We start from the raw sequence: 19,451 nt of genomic DNA, 5'->3' as shown, positions 1-19,451 counted from the left end.
AATGGCCTGGTGTCGAGTAGTTACTAGAAACTGCTGTACCAATTATTTTTAGGCAGTTATCAGACTACATTGTATATACAAAATGGTATAGCAATTAATGAAAACAGAAGATATAGGCGGAATATACACGCCTTTTACCCATGCGACCGTGGTCCGATTCCCGATCGAGGTACGAGTGAAAAATATTCTCCGGCTACTCTGCTTGCATCTCACAGTAGAGAGTGATATTGATATTTTATAGAACTTAAAAATGAAGCTTATATAATATCCGACACAATAGTAATATTAGCGTCTGTGGATGATCAAATTGATCTGCATTAAATATTTGATTACGATTTCAGTGTCGTGTGTGCGTTACGCTCCATTGGATAGACTATTCACGCCTGTACTTGGCCAGCACACATGCTATTAACTTAACTGACAGATTTCATAATAAAACAACATATCAGAATTTTTCGTTTACATTATTTCTATCAATATAGACCCCTCCCCTGAATATATTATGTGATATAGCAGTGTAATAAGTAAAATTGATTAATATATACGCTGCCTCACCTTTGGGTGTGACCAAGGGCCGCAATGTGCGTTCAAGATATGGATGTTCAATGTGTCCTGCAATTCACATTAATTCGAGTACCTGGCTCCGCTCTTCATCGACACTCAAAGCGGTACAATGTAGATCACTCGGCTCGTGAATATCGCAGCCAGGTGCGTGAATTAATGTGAATTTCAGGACACATTGCACATCGATATCTTGAACGCACATTGCGGTGATATAGTAGTGTAATAAGTGATTTATCAATATATAAGCTGCCTGACCCTTGGATGTGACCCATGTGTTTACATGGACAAAGTGTATTGATTTACTTATGTAATTACCTGTTGACTTTCCTATGTACCTATAATCCATTGGTCAGCTATTTGTAATATAGTTCAAAGGTTACGAATTGTAAACAACTGGCCTGTTCATATCTATTAAAGGAACATCTTATATCTGTTAACGGCGTCAGACTACCTTTGGAGTCAGAGAAACAACATCCGAATAAAACTCCATTAAACTATAGGTGTGTCAAGACCTTCCATTTACAACACATCATTCATCTATATAAATAACAGGGTAAAGGGTGGAAAAAGTATCGCGATTCTATATCAAATCAAAGTTTTCCCTTCATTTTGTACTTCGTTCACATGGAACCTTGTGTCGTGTTTGTATTTAGCTCCAGATACACATATCTACATTACCTACACAATTTTATTAATTCAAAAACTGCCGTTAATGAAAAGCATGCTTTATAACTAAATTGAAAAAATATAACATTGGCTGTGTAAAGTTCAGTAACTATTACTCATGATAATGTTTATTGTTTACAGGATCACCTTCCCAGCTTCATGTGTCCCGCCACTTAAAAGAAAGGATGGGTCGAACTTTTTCTTTCGGTTAAAAAAACATAGTCTCAAGTAAATCGTGTAAGCACATAAAGGTGAATTGTGGTTTTGTTCACATGAACATTTGTCTGTTTTTTAGGCATTTGTCCCGGGTAGAATGCTCTTTACATTTAGGACTTAAAGCTGAATTGTGGTTTTGTGGCTAAGGTGATCGAACCAGTCCTAGTGTAGGCCAATGGTTTTACGATATCATGATAGCGGCAATTTTAATACACATGTTGTTAACTACTACATCTTCGTCAAAACTCCTGGCTTCAGAACCAAGAATTACAATGGGAATGGGATTTTAAAGAACGCCAGAGACCTGTTGATCGATCTTGAACATGAAAAAGTTTATCTTATCGATATATCTGATTTTCTAATATGCTAAAGAAACGTTCTATCACTTTATTGATCATAGTTTTCTTTAAACATTTGTAACATCCCTGCATAGGAAAAGATCAACTCGGCAAGGGGCTAAGGGAAAGTAGACTGGCAGTCTGACGCCAAAGGAAACTAGCAACAAAGTTATATAGGCTATATAGCTATTTTCGTGTAGTGTAACGTAATCAGAAGCCTTGGCTAGCGAAGATGTAGAAAAGGAGCAAGGCAGCATGGCGCCATAGGAAAAGATCATGGAGTCTTGTTGCTATTGAGAATAAGCGAGGCAGCTTGGCTTCATATGAAAGGAACAAAAAAGTTTGGAGCCATAGGAAAAGAGCACAGTAACTTGGCGCTTTTGAGAATGAGCTACGCAGTCCGACAAGAAAAAGAGCAAAGCAGATTGGCGTCACGAAAAAGAACAAGACAACTTGGTACCCTAAGAAAGGAGCCAAACAGCTTGGTGTTATAGAGGAGTTTGTCACAACAGCAAAAGAGCTAGATAACTTGGCGCTTTTGGAATGAGCTAGGTAGTTTGGCAGAATAAGAAAATAGCAAGGCAGCTTGGCACCGTAGGAGAAGCTCGGCGAATAACACGAGATCAAGACATGTTAGCACTATTGAGAATCAGCTAGGCGCCATGGTGAAAAAAACCCATGGAATCTTGGCACTACATTGTATTGACAAGGAGCTAGACAGCTTGGCGCCATACGAATATATCAAGGCGACTGGGCGCCATTGGGAAAGAGATGGTCAACTTTGCAGCATTAGGAAACAGCATGGCATCGCAGAAAAAAAGCAAGACAACTATGCAGCATTAGGAAGGAACAAGAAATCTTAAGAGAAATCAAGCAATGTTTGTACTAACACTGCACCCCTACTCAGATATCTGGTTACTGAATCAATGCTGCTGACGAGAGTCCCATCAAGTCAGAAAGGAAGAAGCTGTACCATTTGTAATTTTGCATAATTGTTGTCATTTACATAGATATAGATATCTAATATAGCTGGATATGGCAATCAAAGATAGTTATAAATTATCTATTCAATACATCCAGTACCAGTCGATTTGTCATTAGAATATGTTGGTAAATAGAATTGGTAAAGTGACGACAACACGACTATAAAATTCTTATCTTTCTAGTTACCTTTACATTTGACGTATCAAGTTGATACTGAAAAGTTGTTTATCTTTTTTTTGTCCAACAAATCAATTTTAATCCCCCATCTATTAGAAAGCTGCCGGGGTTGGGGAGCCCCGGGGTCAGCTCTTTGACAATAATGTGTCCTCATACAAGAGGGCTCTCATTCTTTATCATCTCTTTCTTTCTTTCTTTTAAAGTCTTTCTTTCTTCTTTCTTTCTGTCTTTCTTTTTTTCGTTCTTTCTTTCTAATTATCTTTTTTCTTTTTTTTTTTTTTTTGCAGGTTGCCCCAGTAAGAACTAGTTGGCAGGTATTAACTTTCACACGACACAACCGTGTAAACATGTAGTAGTCAGTGGGCAAACACTTCTAAACATTCTTACATTCTCGCTTTACATTGAATGACCCAAAAATTACACAAGCTTTAATGTGAATAAGATGAATATGGAAATTGGGTACAAATGGGACATTGTAATATGTTTTCTATTAGTTACATCAGATTTATCAACAAAATAAGCCACTGCACACAAAAATCACCCAGATTTATCTAGCACCCCATTTTCATTTTTTTCAGAATCATCAATTTTAAAATAGTAATCTAAAAGTGGGTCACAAATAAGTTCTCCAAAAACTGATTTCTACCCTATTGACTTATTTGTTGATAAATACTGTACAAAACTTTTAAACCAGGGGATGGGGCTTATTTGAAGATATATGAATATGAGAATATGGTAATAAATTTTATACTTGAGAAGGATACTTATTTGAGGATAAATATGGTATTAAATTTTATACTAGGGAAGGGGATATTTTTTCAGGATAAATACGGTATTTATCTTTTACACTAGGGGAGGGGGTTGTTTGAGGATAAATACGGTAATATAAATTTGAACTTTATTTAATTTATTTTTGTCAGCTGTTGTCTTTATCTTAAAAATCATGTATATTGGATAGCTCAGGAGAAAGCAGTGGAACAGATAAGTTTGATCTGACAGAGCTGAGGTTATCAAAAGACGACTCTTCTCATCCACACTCGTGTTTCTTATGATCAAAATAATCTTCCTCTTTAGCAAACTTCATTATTAACAATAACTAAAACTAATACACACGTAGACATATAAAGTTTATTATATAAATCAGGTTTTAAGACTAGCTGAATACCAGTCTAAGTTTGGTATTTCACATAATTTCTCTTTGTTCACAATGTCTGTTTTCCGTCTGACTACTTTCTGTTTTGGCGTTTGAATGTTTTTAGACACAGATTCCTCTTTCTGGTCTACATCCATGTCCGAGTCGGAATCTGAATTTGTTGGTTTTTCTTCCACATCTGCAGTATTGTCGTCGTCATCATCTTTTCCATCTTGAAGAGTGCTGGAAAAGAATTAGAAGCTTCAGTAATATATCATATTAAAATCACATAAGTTTAACAATACTTTTAAGAATGTTCCAGTCACAGGGGCTTGACATGTTCCTATGACCCAGAATGGAAGAAAATAGCTCCAGGGTAGGAACATTGGCATAGAAAGCCCTGGCCCCACTGGTGACACTAGTTTGAAGTGTGTGTATCCAAGTGGCAAACACGCTTAGCTTAGTGTACCCCCAAGTGGCAAACACGCTTAGCTTAGTGTATCCAAGTGGCAAGCACACTTAGCTTTGTGTATCTAAGTGGCAAACACACTTAGCCTATCAGTGTATAAGCACATTGGAATATGAAATGTATATGAAAGCTAATGACATGCTCAACAAAACCAATTCATAAATACTCAAGGAAAATAGGTCAGCAAATTCATTTTACAGTATCATTAGTGATTACATCACTATTTGACAAGTTTCTCAAACAAACAACCGAAGATTTAGAGATTTTTTATCACACAAACTTACCTGTGTGGTGTGTCTCTGATGAATGGAGATTGTATGTTACACAAACTTACCTGTGTGGTGTGTCTCAGATGAGAGGAGATTGTATGTTACACAAACTTACCTGTGTGGTGTGTCTCAGATGAATGGAGATTGTATGTTACACAAACTTACCTGTGTGGTGTGTCTCGGATGAATGGAGATTGTATGTTACACAAACTTACCTGTGTGGTGTGTCTCGGATGGATGGAGATTGTATGTTACACAAACTTACCTGTGTGGTGTGTCTCAGATGAATGGAGATTGTATGTTACACAAACTTACCTGTGTGGTGTGTCTCGGATGGATGGAGATTGTATGTTACACAAACTTACCTGTGTGGTGTGTCTCGGATGGATGGAGATTGTATGTTACACAAACTTACCTGTGTGATTTGTCTTGGATGAGTAGGGAGTTTATAAATGTGTTACACAGACTTGTTACAGGTGCCTGTACATGGGATGCAGTCTCCAGCAACTACAAAATAAGTTCAACATGGTAATAGAAAACTCAACACTGTATTATATATACATGTATATAGTAAATAGTTTCCTTTTGATGAATATACATAAAATGAAATAAAAACACAAACTATAAAATCACAAGCACTTTTGGTTATTTTCAGAGCAAGCTCTTCAGGTGAAAATGAATTTTTACCTGAAGAGCTTGCTCTGAAAGTAAGTGAAAGCACATGTGATTTTATGGTTTGTGTTTTTGTTTAATTATATATATATATAAATTACAACAAGGCAAGATTGTAATAGAGGAGAGTATAAGGTCACCTTTCTAGCTCAAACTAGAGGGAATTTCCCTTTAGCCTAATGTTAGGATGTTTACTTAAAGAGCAAAAGGTTGCTAGTTCGAAGCCATGCACCAGTAGAGTATTTTTCATTACTCCTTCCTATTACAGACTTGATGCCGTTAACCTGTCCAAGTGAAAGCTATCAGAGATTAAAAGGCTTCTTTGGAGCTAAAGAACCTGGGTTATAGTTGTCTTCGGGGGTGAAGACTTTGAGAAGGTAGGAGTAGTGTACAAGTGGAGAGTATAAGGTCATCTTACTACCTCAAGGTCACCTTACCAGCTCAGACTAGCAGGAATTTCCCTTTAGCCTAGTGGTAGGGTATTTGCCTTGAATGTGAAAGGTCGTAGTTCAAGCTCCAGCGCGGGAGGTTATTTTTCATTACTCCTTCCAATTACATGATTACAATCTCAATGAACGGACATCATAAAACAGCTGCTACTAATGTCAGATATCTCCCAATATGATGATACATTGAACTTCAGCGTTTCATATTTGATGACATTTCGTCCAATACAGTACCTGATTGTTAGCATACAATATATATTGCTAACAGAACTTTGAAATAACTATCTGTACTATTTGTCTGTGAGGTAACAAAATTGTCTAGAGTAGTAATTGGCTATAGATGGTTCATTCCATCAAATAAAATCTGCATAAATACTACATAACATGTTCATGTGTACTTTCTCACGTGGTTTGGAGCTTTAGAATTAGTTTGTGGCTACAAACTTTCCTCGTTAGCCCATTCAACGACAATATAACAATAATACATACTACAGTATTTATATATATTTCTGGTTCCTAAGCTATATGTTATACAGTATTCCATGTTACACAGTAAGCAAGCATAAAAATTCAGTTCAAACACATTGCGGCTCATCTTGACGAAAACAGATCTAAACATCAAGTCTAACCAAAGAAATGGAATTAATTAAAAGGTGATCAAGTCCAAAGTTTTAATTCTTCTACACCCCATGGATGTTGTGTAAGTGTAAGAATATCCAGAGTTGTCCTACCTGTGCTGTGAATTGTGCGGCTGTTGTGTATACTTTGCTGTCCAAGTCTTTGTACTCCGACAGTTCAAATCCTCTCTTTCGTTCGGTGGTCAGCAGGACACTGAACGGGGTTTGTGGAAGTTTGGTTTTCAAAGGTATCTATGGTAGAAAAATAAACTGTTACAAAAGAAAGATTCTGGACCTAACAATTCTTAAATAGCTTTGTGCCGCAATAGTCACCCCTATTAGTTCCAAATAAAGGTTCACCGAATTTGCAGAAATTATGTACCGAGTATGTGCAAAAATATGTGATATACAACTCATTATTAGAGCTTAGTGTAATATTATATAATAATTTATTGAAAATTTTACTAAATCATTTTTTTTTCATACTAACATTTAAAAGAGCACTTATTGCATTTTCGCTAAATGGTTTTCTACAATATGTTACAGTGAAACTGTTTTGGATATGTCAACACTAATGTTTAAGTTTAAACTTTAAAATCATTTATTCACTAAAATTTGAGTGCACCAAAATAGTATATTCACAATTAAGGAGATAGACTTGTCTCAGTGACATCATAATTTGGTTTTATTGTGAGGTTCTACGACAAGAACGTACTGGTTTTGTCGGTGTTTCTTCATCTGCCTTTGGCGTCAGAGTCATCAGGTCCTGTTTGCTGGTTATCCAGTACAACTGGGATTCAGACTGCCAAGAGAGTTGTCCCCCCTTGTCAACAGAACTTTTCTTTTGCTGAGGAATGAAAACTCCCCCTTCTACACCTTTGCCAAGATTTTTGCGGGAATAAAGGTAGGCAGGATCACATGGTTTGAACACATACACTGAAAATGAAATCATCATCATCATCTACAAAGAAGCAAATTCAATTTTTTGGAGTTTAATGTCATTTTCTTTGTAAAGGTATTTATCTTTATGAAGCATAACAATAGTGCTTATCAGGTAACAGATAGAAAATAACTTATTTTTGGTTTATTTAGATCTGACAACTGGTTCTATATTTAGATCTGACAACTGGTTCTATATTTAGATCGGACAACTGGTTCTATATTTAGACAACAGACTATATTTGAGTATTAAATCTTTTTCACTTACGACTCTCATTTTCTCCAAACACAGCCATAACATCACTCAGGGGATCAGATATTAAGTGTGTGGCCTTAATCCTGGCAGTCCATACAACTGAAACATAGAGTAGGTATATCAAAGTGTGTGATAATAGGGGTAGACATCAATCTACGATACACTGCAATACAAGATCTAACAATACCCCGTAGGAGGTCATCTCCGCATGACCTTTGTGGTCAGCCAATCAGTGTACTGCCATGACCTTTGAGGTCAGCCAATCAGTGTACTGCCATGACCTTTGCGGTCAGCCAATCAGTGTACTGCCTATGAAATTTTCGCTGTGATTTCATTCTTCCGAAGTATAAAAGATTACGCAACATTTCAGAGATAGCAACAGTACACAATATAGCTTTGCCCACTTTCATCATCGAGAACACCTCAACAAATTTGTAGTTTAACAAACGTGTGCTGCCTGTGTTGTGGTTTTTCGATCATCGTTCGAGAGATGGACAGTGAAGGCAACAGCATTGTGGAAAGAATATCTAGTTGAAAGGGAATAACATGGCATAAAGTCCAACATAATCTACCCACCTTCTCCGGTTACCCAGATTGTCATGGTTGACTGATCTACTAACCTTAACAGGTCACATGATCCCAGACAGTCATGAATGACTGATTCACTCACCTAACCAGGTCACATGATCCCAGACAGTCATGAATGACTGATTTACTCACCTGCACATGTGATGAGGTCCCACACTGTAATGTTAAACCTTGTAGTCGTGACCAGATAGTGACTGCAGGACTTCTTCCCAAACTCCATAAACCTGTCAAAACATTGAACTTTGTCAGATTGATCCTCACTCATGTCGGTGTCACCATTATATTGTATATACTCAATGTATCAGCTGCGGATATATCTGGCTAGATGATTAAGCTCCGAAGATCGTGAGTTTGAGGTACGGTACATATTGTACTTAAATTAACTACATGTAAAATGTGGTCTAGAAGTTAATTAAGTCCGAGTTCAACCACAATATCAGTGTTCAGTGGGTTTTTTTTGTGTGTGAAATTTTGGTGTTTTGTGACATAAAAACACACTCTGATATAAGTATATAATCTATCATTCTATCATTACTTTAACGGCGATGTTTGCTCACCAACTAAAGATTACGGTAGATTCAAAATGAACGCCACTTAGTATTCTTGTCATTTTTATACAAATATTCGCGAGGAATTTGACTTCGCATTTGACTCTCCTCGCGAATTAACGCGAAAATAAATCCCACGCGAAATAGAAGTAATTTATAGTATAAACTTGGTGTAAGGCTTCAAATCACCTCTACACATTTCTATACAATTATCAATATCAGACTGTTAGTGAACATGCAACCTATTACAGATGTAATTCTTCAATAGTCTTTTGACATAATGAAGAAAAAAAAGTGTTACTGCTGTAAAGTACTGTTGATCGATACTCTCCTCCCAATGACAGCTGTTTCTGATGTGACATTTATATTTATTGGGACAACAGATGTGACATTTATATTTATTGGGACAACAGATGTGACATTTATAAGGTATATGGACAATATATATGACATAAGCTATTGGGACAACATATGTGACATTTATAAGGTATTGGGACAATAGATATTGGGACAATAGATGTGACATTTATAATTTATTGGGACAATAGATATGACGTTATCTGGACAATAGATGTGACATGTATATGTAACTGGCAACAGATGTGACAATTACAAGTTATTAGGACAACATATGTGATATAAGTTATTGGGACAACAGGTGTTATATAAATTACTGGGGCAGCAGATGTGATATGGATTATTGGGACAACATATGTGTATATCTCACTCTATTTTTCCCTGTTGACTGCTCAATGTTTCTCTCAGTACGTTGTTGTCTGGGTCCCACAGGGTGACGCTGGTGCCGAATGCAACCCCCAGCAGAGATCCGTCAGCAGTGAAAGAACAAACACCAGCAGGTTTGTCGTGGTAAAATCCTACGGACTCACAGCTCCATTTAGTGTTGGCCCCTACCAGATTAAACAAACATCACATCAAATCAAGCAACATAAACTATAGTCACCATGTTTAGATGAAGCCAAACTTCTGACCTTATCAATTACTGTTTGATAAATGAAATAGGAAGATGAACACTTACTATAAATATTTGTATCGTCCATGTTGGACCAGATTTTGAACTTGCCGTCCAAACTAGTTGTGACCACCATTGGATCTTCATTGTTGCTACTGAAGTCGTCAGGGCGAAATCGTAAACAGGTGATAATTTTATCGTGTGGAACTTCAACTGTTGTGTTTAAAGTATACCTGAAAGAAGATATAATTCATTTAACATCTGTATAATAGTATAGCCCAAACATTTAAAGTCTGTATAATAGTATAGCCCAAACATTTAAAGTCTGTATAATAGTATAGCCCAGACATTTAAAGTCTGTATAATAGTATAGCCCAAACATTTAAATCTGTATAATAGTATAGCCCAAACATTTAACGTCTGTATAATAGTATAGCCCAAACATTTATAGTCTGTATAATAGTATAGTCCAAACATTTAAAGTCTGTATAATAGTACAGCCCAAACATTTAACGTCTGTATAATAGTATAGCCCAAACATTTAAAGTCTGTATAATAGTATAGCCCAAACATTTAAAGTCTGTATAATAGTATAGCCCAAACATTTAACGTCTGTATAATAGGATAGCCCAAACATTTAACGTCTGTATAATAGTATAGCCCAAACATTTAAAGTCTGTATAATAGTATAGCCCAAACATTTATAGTCTGTATAATAGTATAGCCCAAACATTTAAAGTCTGTATAATAGTATAGCCCAGACATTTATAGTCTGTATAATAGTATAGCCCAGACATTTATAGTCTGTATAATAGTATAGCCAAAACATTTAAATCTGTATAATAGTATAGCCCAAACATTTAAAGTCTGTATAATAGTATAGCCCAAACATTTAAATTTGTATAATAGTTTAGCCCAAACATTTAAAGTCTGTATAATAGTATAGCCCAAACATTTAAAGTCTGTATAATAGTATAGCCCAAACATTTAAAGTCTGTATAATAGTATAGCCCAGACATTTATAGTCTGTATAATAGTATAGCCCAGACATTTAAAGTCTGTATAATAGTATAGCCCAAACATTTAAAGTCTGTATAATAGTATAGCCCAGACATTTAAAGTCTGTATAATAGTACAGCCCAGACATTTAAAGTCTGTATAATAGTATAGCCCAAACATTTAAAGTCTGTATAATAGTATAGCTCAAACATTTAAAATCTGTATAATAGTATAGCCCAAACATTTAAAGTCTGTATAATAGTATAGCCCAGACATTTAAAGTCTGTGTAATAGTATAGCTCAAACATTTAAAGTCTGTGTAATAGTATAGCCCAAACATTTAAAGTCTGTATAATAGTATAGCCCAAACATTTATAGTCTGTATAATAGTATAGCCCAAACATTTAAATCTGTATAATAGTATAGCCCAAACATTTAACGTCTGTATAATAGTATAGCCCAAACATTTAAAGTCTGTATAATAGTACAGCCCAAACATTTAAAGTCTGTATAATAGTATAGCCCAAACATTTAAAGTCTGTATAATAGTATAGCCCAAACATTTAAAGTCTGTATAATAGTATAGCCCAGACATTTATAGTCTGTATAATAGTATAGCCCAAACATATAGTCTGTATAATAGTATAGGCCAAACATTTATAGTCTGTATAATAGTACAGCCCAAACATTTAAAGTCTGTATAATAGTATAGTCCAAACATTTAAAGTCTGTATAATAGTATAGCCCAAACATTTAAAGTCTGTATAATAGTATAGCCCAGACATTTATAGTCTGTATAATAGTATAGCCCAAACATATAGTCTGTATAATAGTATAGCCCAGCCATTTATAGTCTGTATAATAGTATAGCCCAAACATTTAAAGTCTGTATAATAGTATAGCCCAAACATTTAAAGTCTGTATAATAGTATAGCCCAGACATTTAAAGTCTGTATAATAGTATAGCCCAAACATTTAAAGTCTGTATAATAGTATAGCCCAGACATTTAAAGTCTGTATAATAGTGTAGCTCAAACATTTAAAATCTGTATAATAGTATAGCCCAAACATTTAAAGTCTGTATAATAGTATAGCCCAGACATTTAAAGTCTGTATAATAGTATAGCCCAAACATTTAAAGTCTGTATAATAGTATAGCCCAAACATTTAAAGTCTGTATAATAGTATAGCCCAGACATTTATAGTCTGTATAATAGTATAGCCCAAACATATAGTCTGTATAATAGTATAGGCCAAACATTTATAGTCTGTATAATAGTATAGCCCAAACATTTAAAGTCTGTATAATAGTATAGCCCAGACATTTATAGTCTGTATAATAGTATAGCCCAAACATATAGTCTGTATAATAGTATAGCCCAGCCATTTATAGTCTGTATAATAGTATAGCCCAAACATTTAAAGTCTGTATAATAGTATAGCCCAGACATTTATAGTCTGTATAATAGTATAGCCCAAACATTTATAGTCTGTATAATAGTATAGCCCAAACATTTATAGTCTGTATAATAGTATAGTCCAAACATTTAAAGTCTGTATAATAGTATAGCCCAAACATTTATAGTCTGTATAATAGTATAGCCCAAACATTTAACGTCTGTATAATAGTATAGTCCAAACATTTAAATCTGTATAATAGTATAGCCCAAACATTTAAAACAAGGGCACTTCCTATAAACATATGTTGGAAATGATGTTTGGTTTGGTTTGGTTTGTTTTTATTTAACGTCCTATTAACAGCCAGGATCATTTAAGGACATGCCAGGTTTTGGAGGTGGAGGAAAGCCGGAGTACCCGGAGAAAAACCACCAGCCTACGGTCAGTACCTGGCAACTGCCCTACGTAGGTTTCGAAATCGCAACCCAGTGGTGGAGGGCTAGTGATAAAGTGTTGGGACACCTTAACCACTCGGCCACCGCGGCCCCTTGAAAATGATGGTTTATTTCCAAAAGGTCATTACGAGCTTATTTCCAAAAAGGTGTTATCAGATTATTTATAATAGATAATGCAGGTTTAAATTTTTAACACCTAACACTTGTCTGTGACTGTTGCATAGCAAGATAATTTTGGAATATAATAATTGAACAATGCTACTGTCTTTAACTTAAATTCCATGGTAACACATCATTTTATAGACTTTAAACTGTTTAAAAATCTCCTCCAGTGAAATAATCTGCTTAAATACTGAAATTAAGAAATTTTCTTTTTTCTAATATCATTGTAACTTCTTTACAAGTGTCTTACCATATCATCAACCTCACATCAGTGTGACCTACATACCTTTGTGTTTCGGTGTTGTACTGCCAAAATTTTAGTCGCATCTCTGGTGTCATAACCCTATTGTTCCAGTACTCAACAGTAGCAAGCCAGCTGCCAGTACTGTTGAATTCTGCCTGAACAACTTCTGTCACATCTAAAGGACATTTCATGTTCTCCGGGGAGATATAATTCTGACAAACAATATCCAACTGCAAAAGAAATCAGAATGACAATTTAGATATTCTAATACTCTATACAGACCTTCTACAGGTATCACTAACATTTTACATTGTATAAATATATCACTATAGTAACATCTTACATTGTATAACTATATCACTATAGTAACATTTTACTTTGTATAACTGTATCACTATAGTAACATCTTACATTGTAGAACTGTATCACTATAGTAACATCTTACATTGTATTACTATATCACTATAGTAACATCTTTCATTGTATAACTGTTTGTCACTATAGTAACAACATACATTGTATTACTGTATCACTATAGTAACATCTTACATTGTAAAACTGTTTGTCACTATAGTAACAACATACATTGTATTACTGTATCACTATAGTAACATCTTACATTGTATAAATATTTGTCACTATAGTAACATCTTACATTGTATAACTGTTTGTCACTATAGTAACAACATACATTGTATTACTGTATCACTATAGTAACATCTTACATTGTATTACTGTATCACTATAGTAACATCTTACATTGTATAACTATTTGTCACTATAGTAACATCTTACATTGTATAACTGTTTGTCACTATAGTAACATCTTACATTGTATAACTGTTTGTCACTATGGACAGAGTAGAACTGCAGATGACCTGGTTTGCCATTGAGTACTAGAGGTATCACTAACATTTTACGTTGTATAACTATCACTATAGTAACATCTTACATTGTATAACTATATTACTATAGTAACATTTTACTTTGTATAACTGTATCACTATAGTAACATCTTACATTGTATAACTATCACTATAGTAACATCTTACATTGTAGAACTGTATCACTATAGTAACATCTTACATTGTAACTATCACTATAGTAACATCTTACATTGTATAAATGTATCACTATAGTAACATCTTAAATTGTATAACTGTATCACTATAGTAACATCTTACATCGTATAACTGTATCACTATAGCAATATCTTACATTGTATAACTGTATCATTATAGTGAAATTTTACACTATAACTGTATCACTATAGTAACATCTTACATTGTATAACTATCACTATAGTAACATCTTACATTGTATAACTATCACTATAGTAACATCTTACATTGTATAACTATCACTATAGTAACATCTTACATTGTATAACTATCACTATAGTAACATCTTACGTTGTATAAATATCACTACAGTAACATCTTACATTGTATAACTATCACTATAGTAAAATCTTACATTGTAGAACTGTATCACTATAGTAACAACATACATTGTATTACTGTATCACTATAGTAACATCTTACATTGTATAACTGTCACTATAGTAACATCTTACATTGTATAACTGTCACTATAGTAACATCTTACATTGTATAACTGTTTGTCACAATAGTAACAACTTACATTGTATAACTGTCACTATAGTAACATCTTACATTGTATAACTGTTCGTCACTATAGTAACAACATACATTGTATTACTGTATCACTATGGTAACATCTTACATTGTAGAACTGTATCACTATAGTAACAACTTACATTGTATAACTGTCACTATAGTAACATCTTACATTGTATAACTGTTTGTCACTATAGTAACATCTTACATTGTATAACTATCACTATAGTAACATCTTACATTGTATAACTATCACTATAGTAACATCTTACATTGTATAACTATCACTATAGTAACATCTTACGTTGTATAAATATCACTACAGTAACATCTTACATTGTATAACTATCACTATAGTAACATCTTACATTGTAGAACTGTATCACTATAGTAACAACATACATTGTATTACTGTATCACTATAGTAACATCTTACATTGTATAACTGTCACTATAGTAACATCTTACATTGTATAACTGTCATTATAGTAACATCTTACGTTGTATAACTGTCACTATAGTAACATCTTACATTGTATAACTATCACTATAGTAACATCTTACATTGTATTACTGTATCACTATAGTAACATCTTACCTTGTAGAACTGTATCGCTATAGTAACATACATTGTATTACTGTATCACTATAGTAACATCTTACATTGTATAACTGTCACTATAGTAACATCTATCATTGTATAACTGTATCACTATAGTAACATCTTACATTGTATAACTGTTTGTCACTATAGTGACAACTTACATTGTATAACTGTCATTATAGTAACATCTTACGTTGTATAACTGTCACTATAGTAACAACTTACATTGTATAACTGTTTGTCACTATGGACAGAGTAGAACTGCAGATGACCTGGTTTGCCATTGAGTACTAGAGCCTTGGACCTGGGGTCAAAGTTCAGTCCAGCTGGACAACAGTGTTTCTTTTTGTGCGACATAGTTTTGGTGAGTCCCTGAAACACCTGGGCCACAGAGAGGTTACTCGTCAGCAGGTGTATCACTGAAACAGTAAACAGTCAGAATCACGCGTTTAGCATAGTTCTAGCTTTCATACTTGATTGAATTGTTTTTATTAGCAAAAAAATTCTTCTCAGCTGAGACATACCGTTGTCACGGTGACTGGTGGCATATAAAAGGTTGTCTGGGGAGATGGCCACATGGCACAGCGGTGCCCCGAGACGCGGTCGGAAATCCCGGTATTCTGAGTTGTACTGCCATTTGACCAACACACACTCGTGTCCACCACTGAGGAGGTACGAACCTGTTGAGCAACAGAAGATCATTATATGTGAGTAGACTCAACGTTATAAAGGCAATACTTATGTAGTTTTGTTTTTCTGCTTTTGGAGTAGTAAGAATTTTTATTAATATACATGTGAATGATACATTGTCCCAGACCTGATTTCTGATGCAGATAAAATGATACAATTTCTCCCCGACACTGTTAGGAGATGGCAAAATTTTCATAATTTTGTGTAAAGGCTTTTGAAAAAGCACAAAATGTTTAGATTTCTCTTCAAGAAGACAGTGACACATCTGGTGAGATACACAGCTAATTTACCACCTGATATAATACATGGTACAGGCGGTAATATTAACAGTTATTCAATTTCACTATATTTGCGGTCATTGAATATGGCTCGAAAATAAATACATCTGTACCTAGCAAATATTTATATGTACAAACAAATATAAAAAAGTTTAACTGCAGAAAGTTTACACTCGCTAACTAAGACATGCTTGGACAGCTGCAAAATATTACTATGGAGTTTAAACTTCATGCTATTTTTTTGCACTAAATGGCTCTAATTGTTGATGGACTGTAAAACAATACAAATCAGGATGCAAGAGAAAGGATATTTCATACACTTATTGTTATAAATATTGGAGTGAAAATCTACCTTCTGTTGTGAAGGTCAAGTCTAGTACAGGAAGGGCGTGCCAGTGAAGTGTTGTCTTCACAACATGGCTCTGGTCACCAAGGAAACTCCACCTAAAAATAGAGCAGAAAACATCATAATAAACAAACAAAAAATACACAACATGCAAATGAATTTATTTTACAACAATTGTGAAACAAGTTGAATCAACTTATAACATTCACTCTTGTTAGGGCCTGTGTAGAATTGTGCACGAGGTCTTACTGAGGACTGTATCTTATGACAGGTCCATGATGTTGGTTTGCTGAGTTTATTGCCCCATGAACAGCCAGGATCATTTTGAGGTGGGGTCTCTTTGTGCTAGGGAGGACTGTCACATGCCATTCTGAGCACCCAGAGCCCAAGGAATCAACCACAACAGCACAGACCTATCATTTCTCAGTTTCCTAGGAAACACAAACTGACACAGGTCGGGAGCCCCGACCCACACTACTCAGATCATCACCTGAGATTACATGGCTGGCGCTCTAACCTACTGAACTATTGTGGCCCCTATCACAGGTTCACAAGAGGTCTTGTTCACAAACTTTTTGTCAGAGGTGCATATACCGACAAAGCAAAATCTAATATCCCACCACAGATGGGAGTTATTATAGATACACAATGCAAAAAATCCACCTTAAAAAATTTTAAGTCATAAATGTCCCTGCTCCTACCCAACAATGCATTCTGTGCAAAGTGTAGTGAACTTTGACCCTTTAACCTTGACCTATATATTCACCATTGGAATTTTATCTGGTGTAGAACTTGCATTGATGTTGTGATATTATGGTGTAAATATCATTCAAATTTATTTAGGTCTTCTCAAGGTACATAACATCATCATGTATGTCACTGATTCGGAACGGACGGACATTGGTACAGTAAAATGGCAGGGGCATAAAAATACAAAAGGGTTTATTTAAGAATTTACATGAATATATTTTTTTGATGTTATGAAGATAAGACAAGCAATAAAATCGGATTGTATACTCTAAATAACCCAAGAATAGGTTTATGATGAGAGAACCCTCCATTTTATCTGTAGCTCCATAACATAAAAATAATAAATTCAAGGTAATCCTTACAATTTAATTTATAATATATATATATTACATATAATGACAATCCACTTTTATTGACAGACTCTTTTCTTTAAGAAATTATTTAAATGCAGTGGCAGCCAATCAAAAGTGACGTTACAAATGGCGATGTCATTTTTAACAATATGGGCCAATGAAAGTGCTTGTTACAAGCAAGATTAAATTATAATAGAATAAATGGATGAACACAACCCAGTAAACGCTCCACATACCATAGTAGTATCTTGCCAGTGCTGGTCCCTGTGGCGATACAGAAATCGACGGGGTGACAGGCGACACAAGTGAGGTCGGGGAAGGAAAACCTTAAAAAATCAACAATGTAGTATTAAAGAGTTTTTACTAGACATGCAAATTTATCAATAACTGTATCCAATTTTCTCAATGGTTTCAAGTTATCTTTCATCATCAATATCATCATGTTCATCCTGTCAGAGCTTATTTCGGGAAAATGAAATATCATTTCTCTAGCATTTTTACAAGGATTTAACAAATACAGGATACATGCTTGTTGTAAGGTATTAAAGGTAAATCAGGTACTTTTGCTAAAATTACAAATACTTGATTAGAATTCTTTAAGAACAAATAATCTATAAATTATACACTGATACAATTCAAGGAAACCAGATTCTACTGTGAGGCCGAGTCTGTATGTCGGATATGACAGTGTATTGGTAAGCCAGTGTCGGCAATGACAGCAGAGCATGGCACCATTGTGATGGATATGGTCGGATGACAGAGGAGTATACGTAGTTAAAAGTCAGTGGTCGGTAAAGTCAGGTTTCACTGTATGCTTTATGCAGTCTGGATACATTGCTAATGGAGACAGTTACCAATGGCAACAGAAATATAACATGTATGTTAATTTTTCAAAGGATATACAATCAAAGTTGGATCAGCAATATGTGTAAAAAGATTCACTTCAGTGAGTGTAATTACCAGCCACAGCACAATCTTAATGGATGATTTAAAATGCTAGAAACCAGAAAATATTGTCTAGTGTTGAACGAGTCTGAGCAAAATATCCATATAAATAGTTCACCTACTTTTTTATCTTCGACGACTTTGACGTCGATTTGATATATAACATACATCCCTTAACTGCAGCGGTGAATTTTCCCTGAAAATAAATTGATACATTGCAATTAGTCATACATTAACACTACATATTAGGGAGCAGCATGATAAATCAAATTTACTTCAATGGGAATCGAACCCGGGACCTGTGGAGTACTAGTCTATGCTCAACCAAACAAGCTAAAGAAAAGTTTTCTCTAGAGGAGCTGTATATTGCAGCTAGTATTTATCAGGGAGCATGATAAATTAAATTTTATTCAAATGGAACCAAACCCGGGACATCTGGAGTACTAGTCTATGCTCAACCAAACAAGCTAAGGAAAAGTTCTCTCAAGTTGAGCAAGTATTTATCAGTTACAGATATATGTCATCAGAATTAATAGCTCTTGTCAAGTATATCGAACTATGAGAATACATAAAGTGTAGTTTCTAAGTATGAGTACCTAAATTTGGCATTAATAGCATTCTGTGATTTTCCGATATTTGTTAGAAAATTGACCAATGTTTCTAATGTACAAGATGTTGGAATCAATATAAATTGATATCATTAAGCTAAAAAGAAGCATGTTATTTTCATATTGCT

The 19,451-nt window shown here is 34.6% G+C and overlaps 1 protein-coding gene across 1 annotated transcript in view; it reads right to left on the bottom strand.

Moving 5' to 3' along the window:
• Positions 1–3,205: 3,205 nt before the first annotated feature.
• The window catches only part of LOC117343239 (WD repeat-containing protein 75-like), a 30,556-nt gene continuing 14,310 nt past the window's right edge, over positions 3,206–19,451 (bottom strand). Inside the window, exons 6-19 of the mRNA XM_033905576.1 lie at positions 18,838–18,911; positions 18,007–18,096; positions 16,674–16,765; positions 15,878–16,033; positions 15,579–15,772; positions 13,152–13,339; positions 9,918–10,084; positions 9,609–9,789; positions 8,466–8,557; positions 7,758–7,844; positions 7,266–7,486; positions 6,665–6,802; positions 5,231–5,322; positions 3,206–4,320 (exon numbers count right to left, since the gene is read on the bottom strand). Coding sequence (XP_033761467.1) covers positions 4,086–4,320; positions 5,231–5,322; positions 6,665–6,802; positions 7,266–7,486; positions 7,758–7,844; positions 8,466–8,557; positions 9,609–9,789; positions 9,918–10,084; positions 13,152–13,339; positions 15,579–15,772; positions 15,878–16,033; positions 16,674–16,765; positions 18,007–18,096; positions 18,838–18,911 — 2,007 coding nt within the window. The 3' untranslated portion in view covers positions 3,206–4,085. The remainder of the gene's footprint in view (positions 4,321–5,230; positions 5,323–6,664; positions 6,803–7,265; positions 7,487–7,757; positions 7,845–8,465; positions 8,558–9,608; positions 9,790–9,917; positions 10,085–13,151; positions 13,340–15,578; positions 15,773–15,877; positions 16,034–16,673; positions 16,766–18,006; positions 18,097–18,837; positions 18,912–19,451) is intronic.

The sequence above is a fragment of the Pecten maximus genome, chromosome 15 (assembly GCF_902652985.1).
Source record: "Pecten maximus chromosome 15, xPecMax1.1, whole genome shotgun sequence".
In the NCBI taxonomy this organism is placed as follows: domain Eukaryota; kingdom Metazoa; phylum Mollusca; class Bivalvia; order Pectinida; family Pectinidae; genus Pecten; species Pecten maximus.
This window is presented reverse-complemented; position numbering and strand designations above follow the sequence as displayed.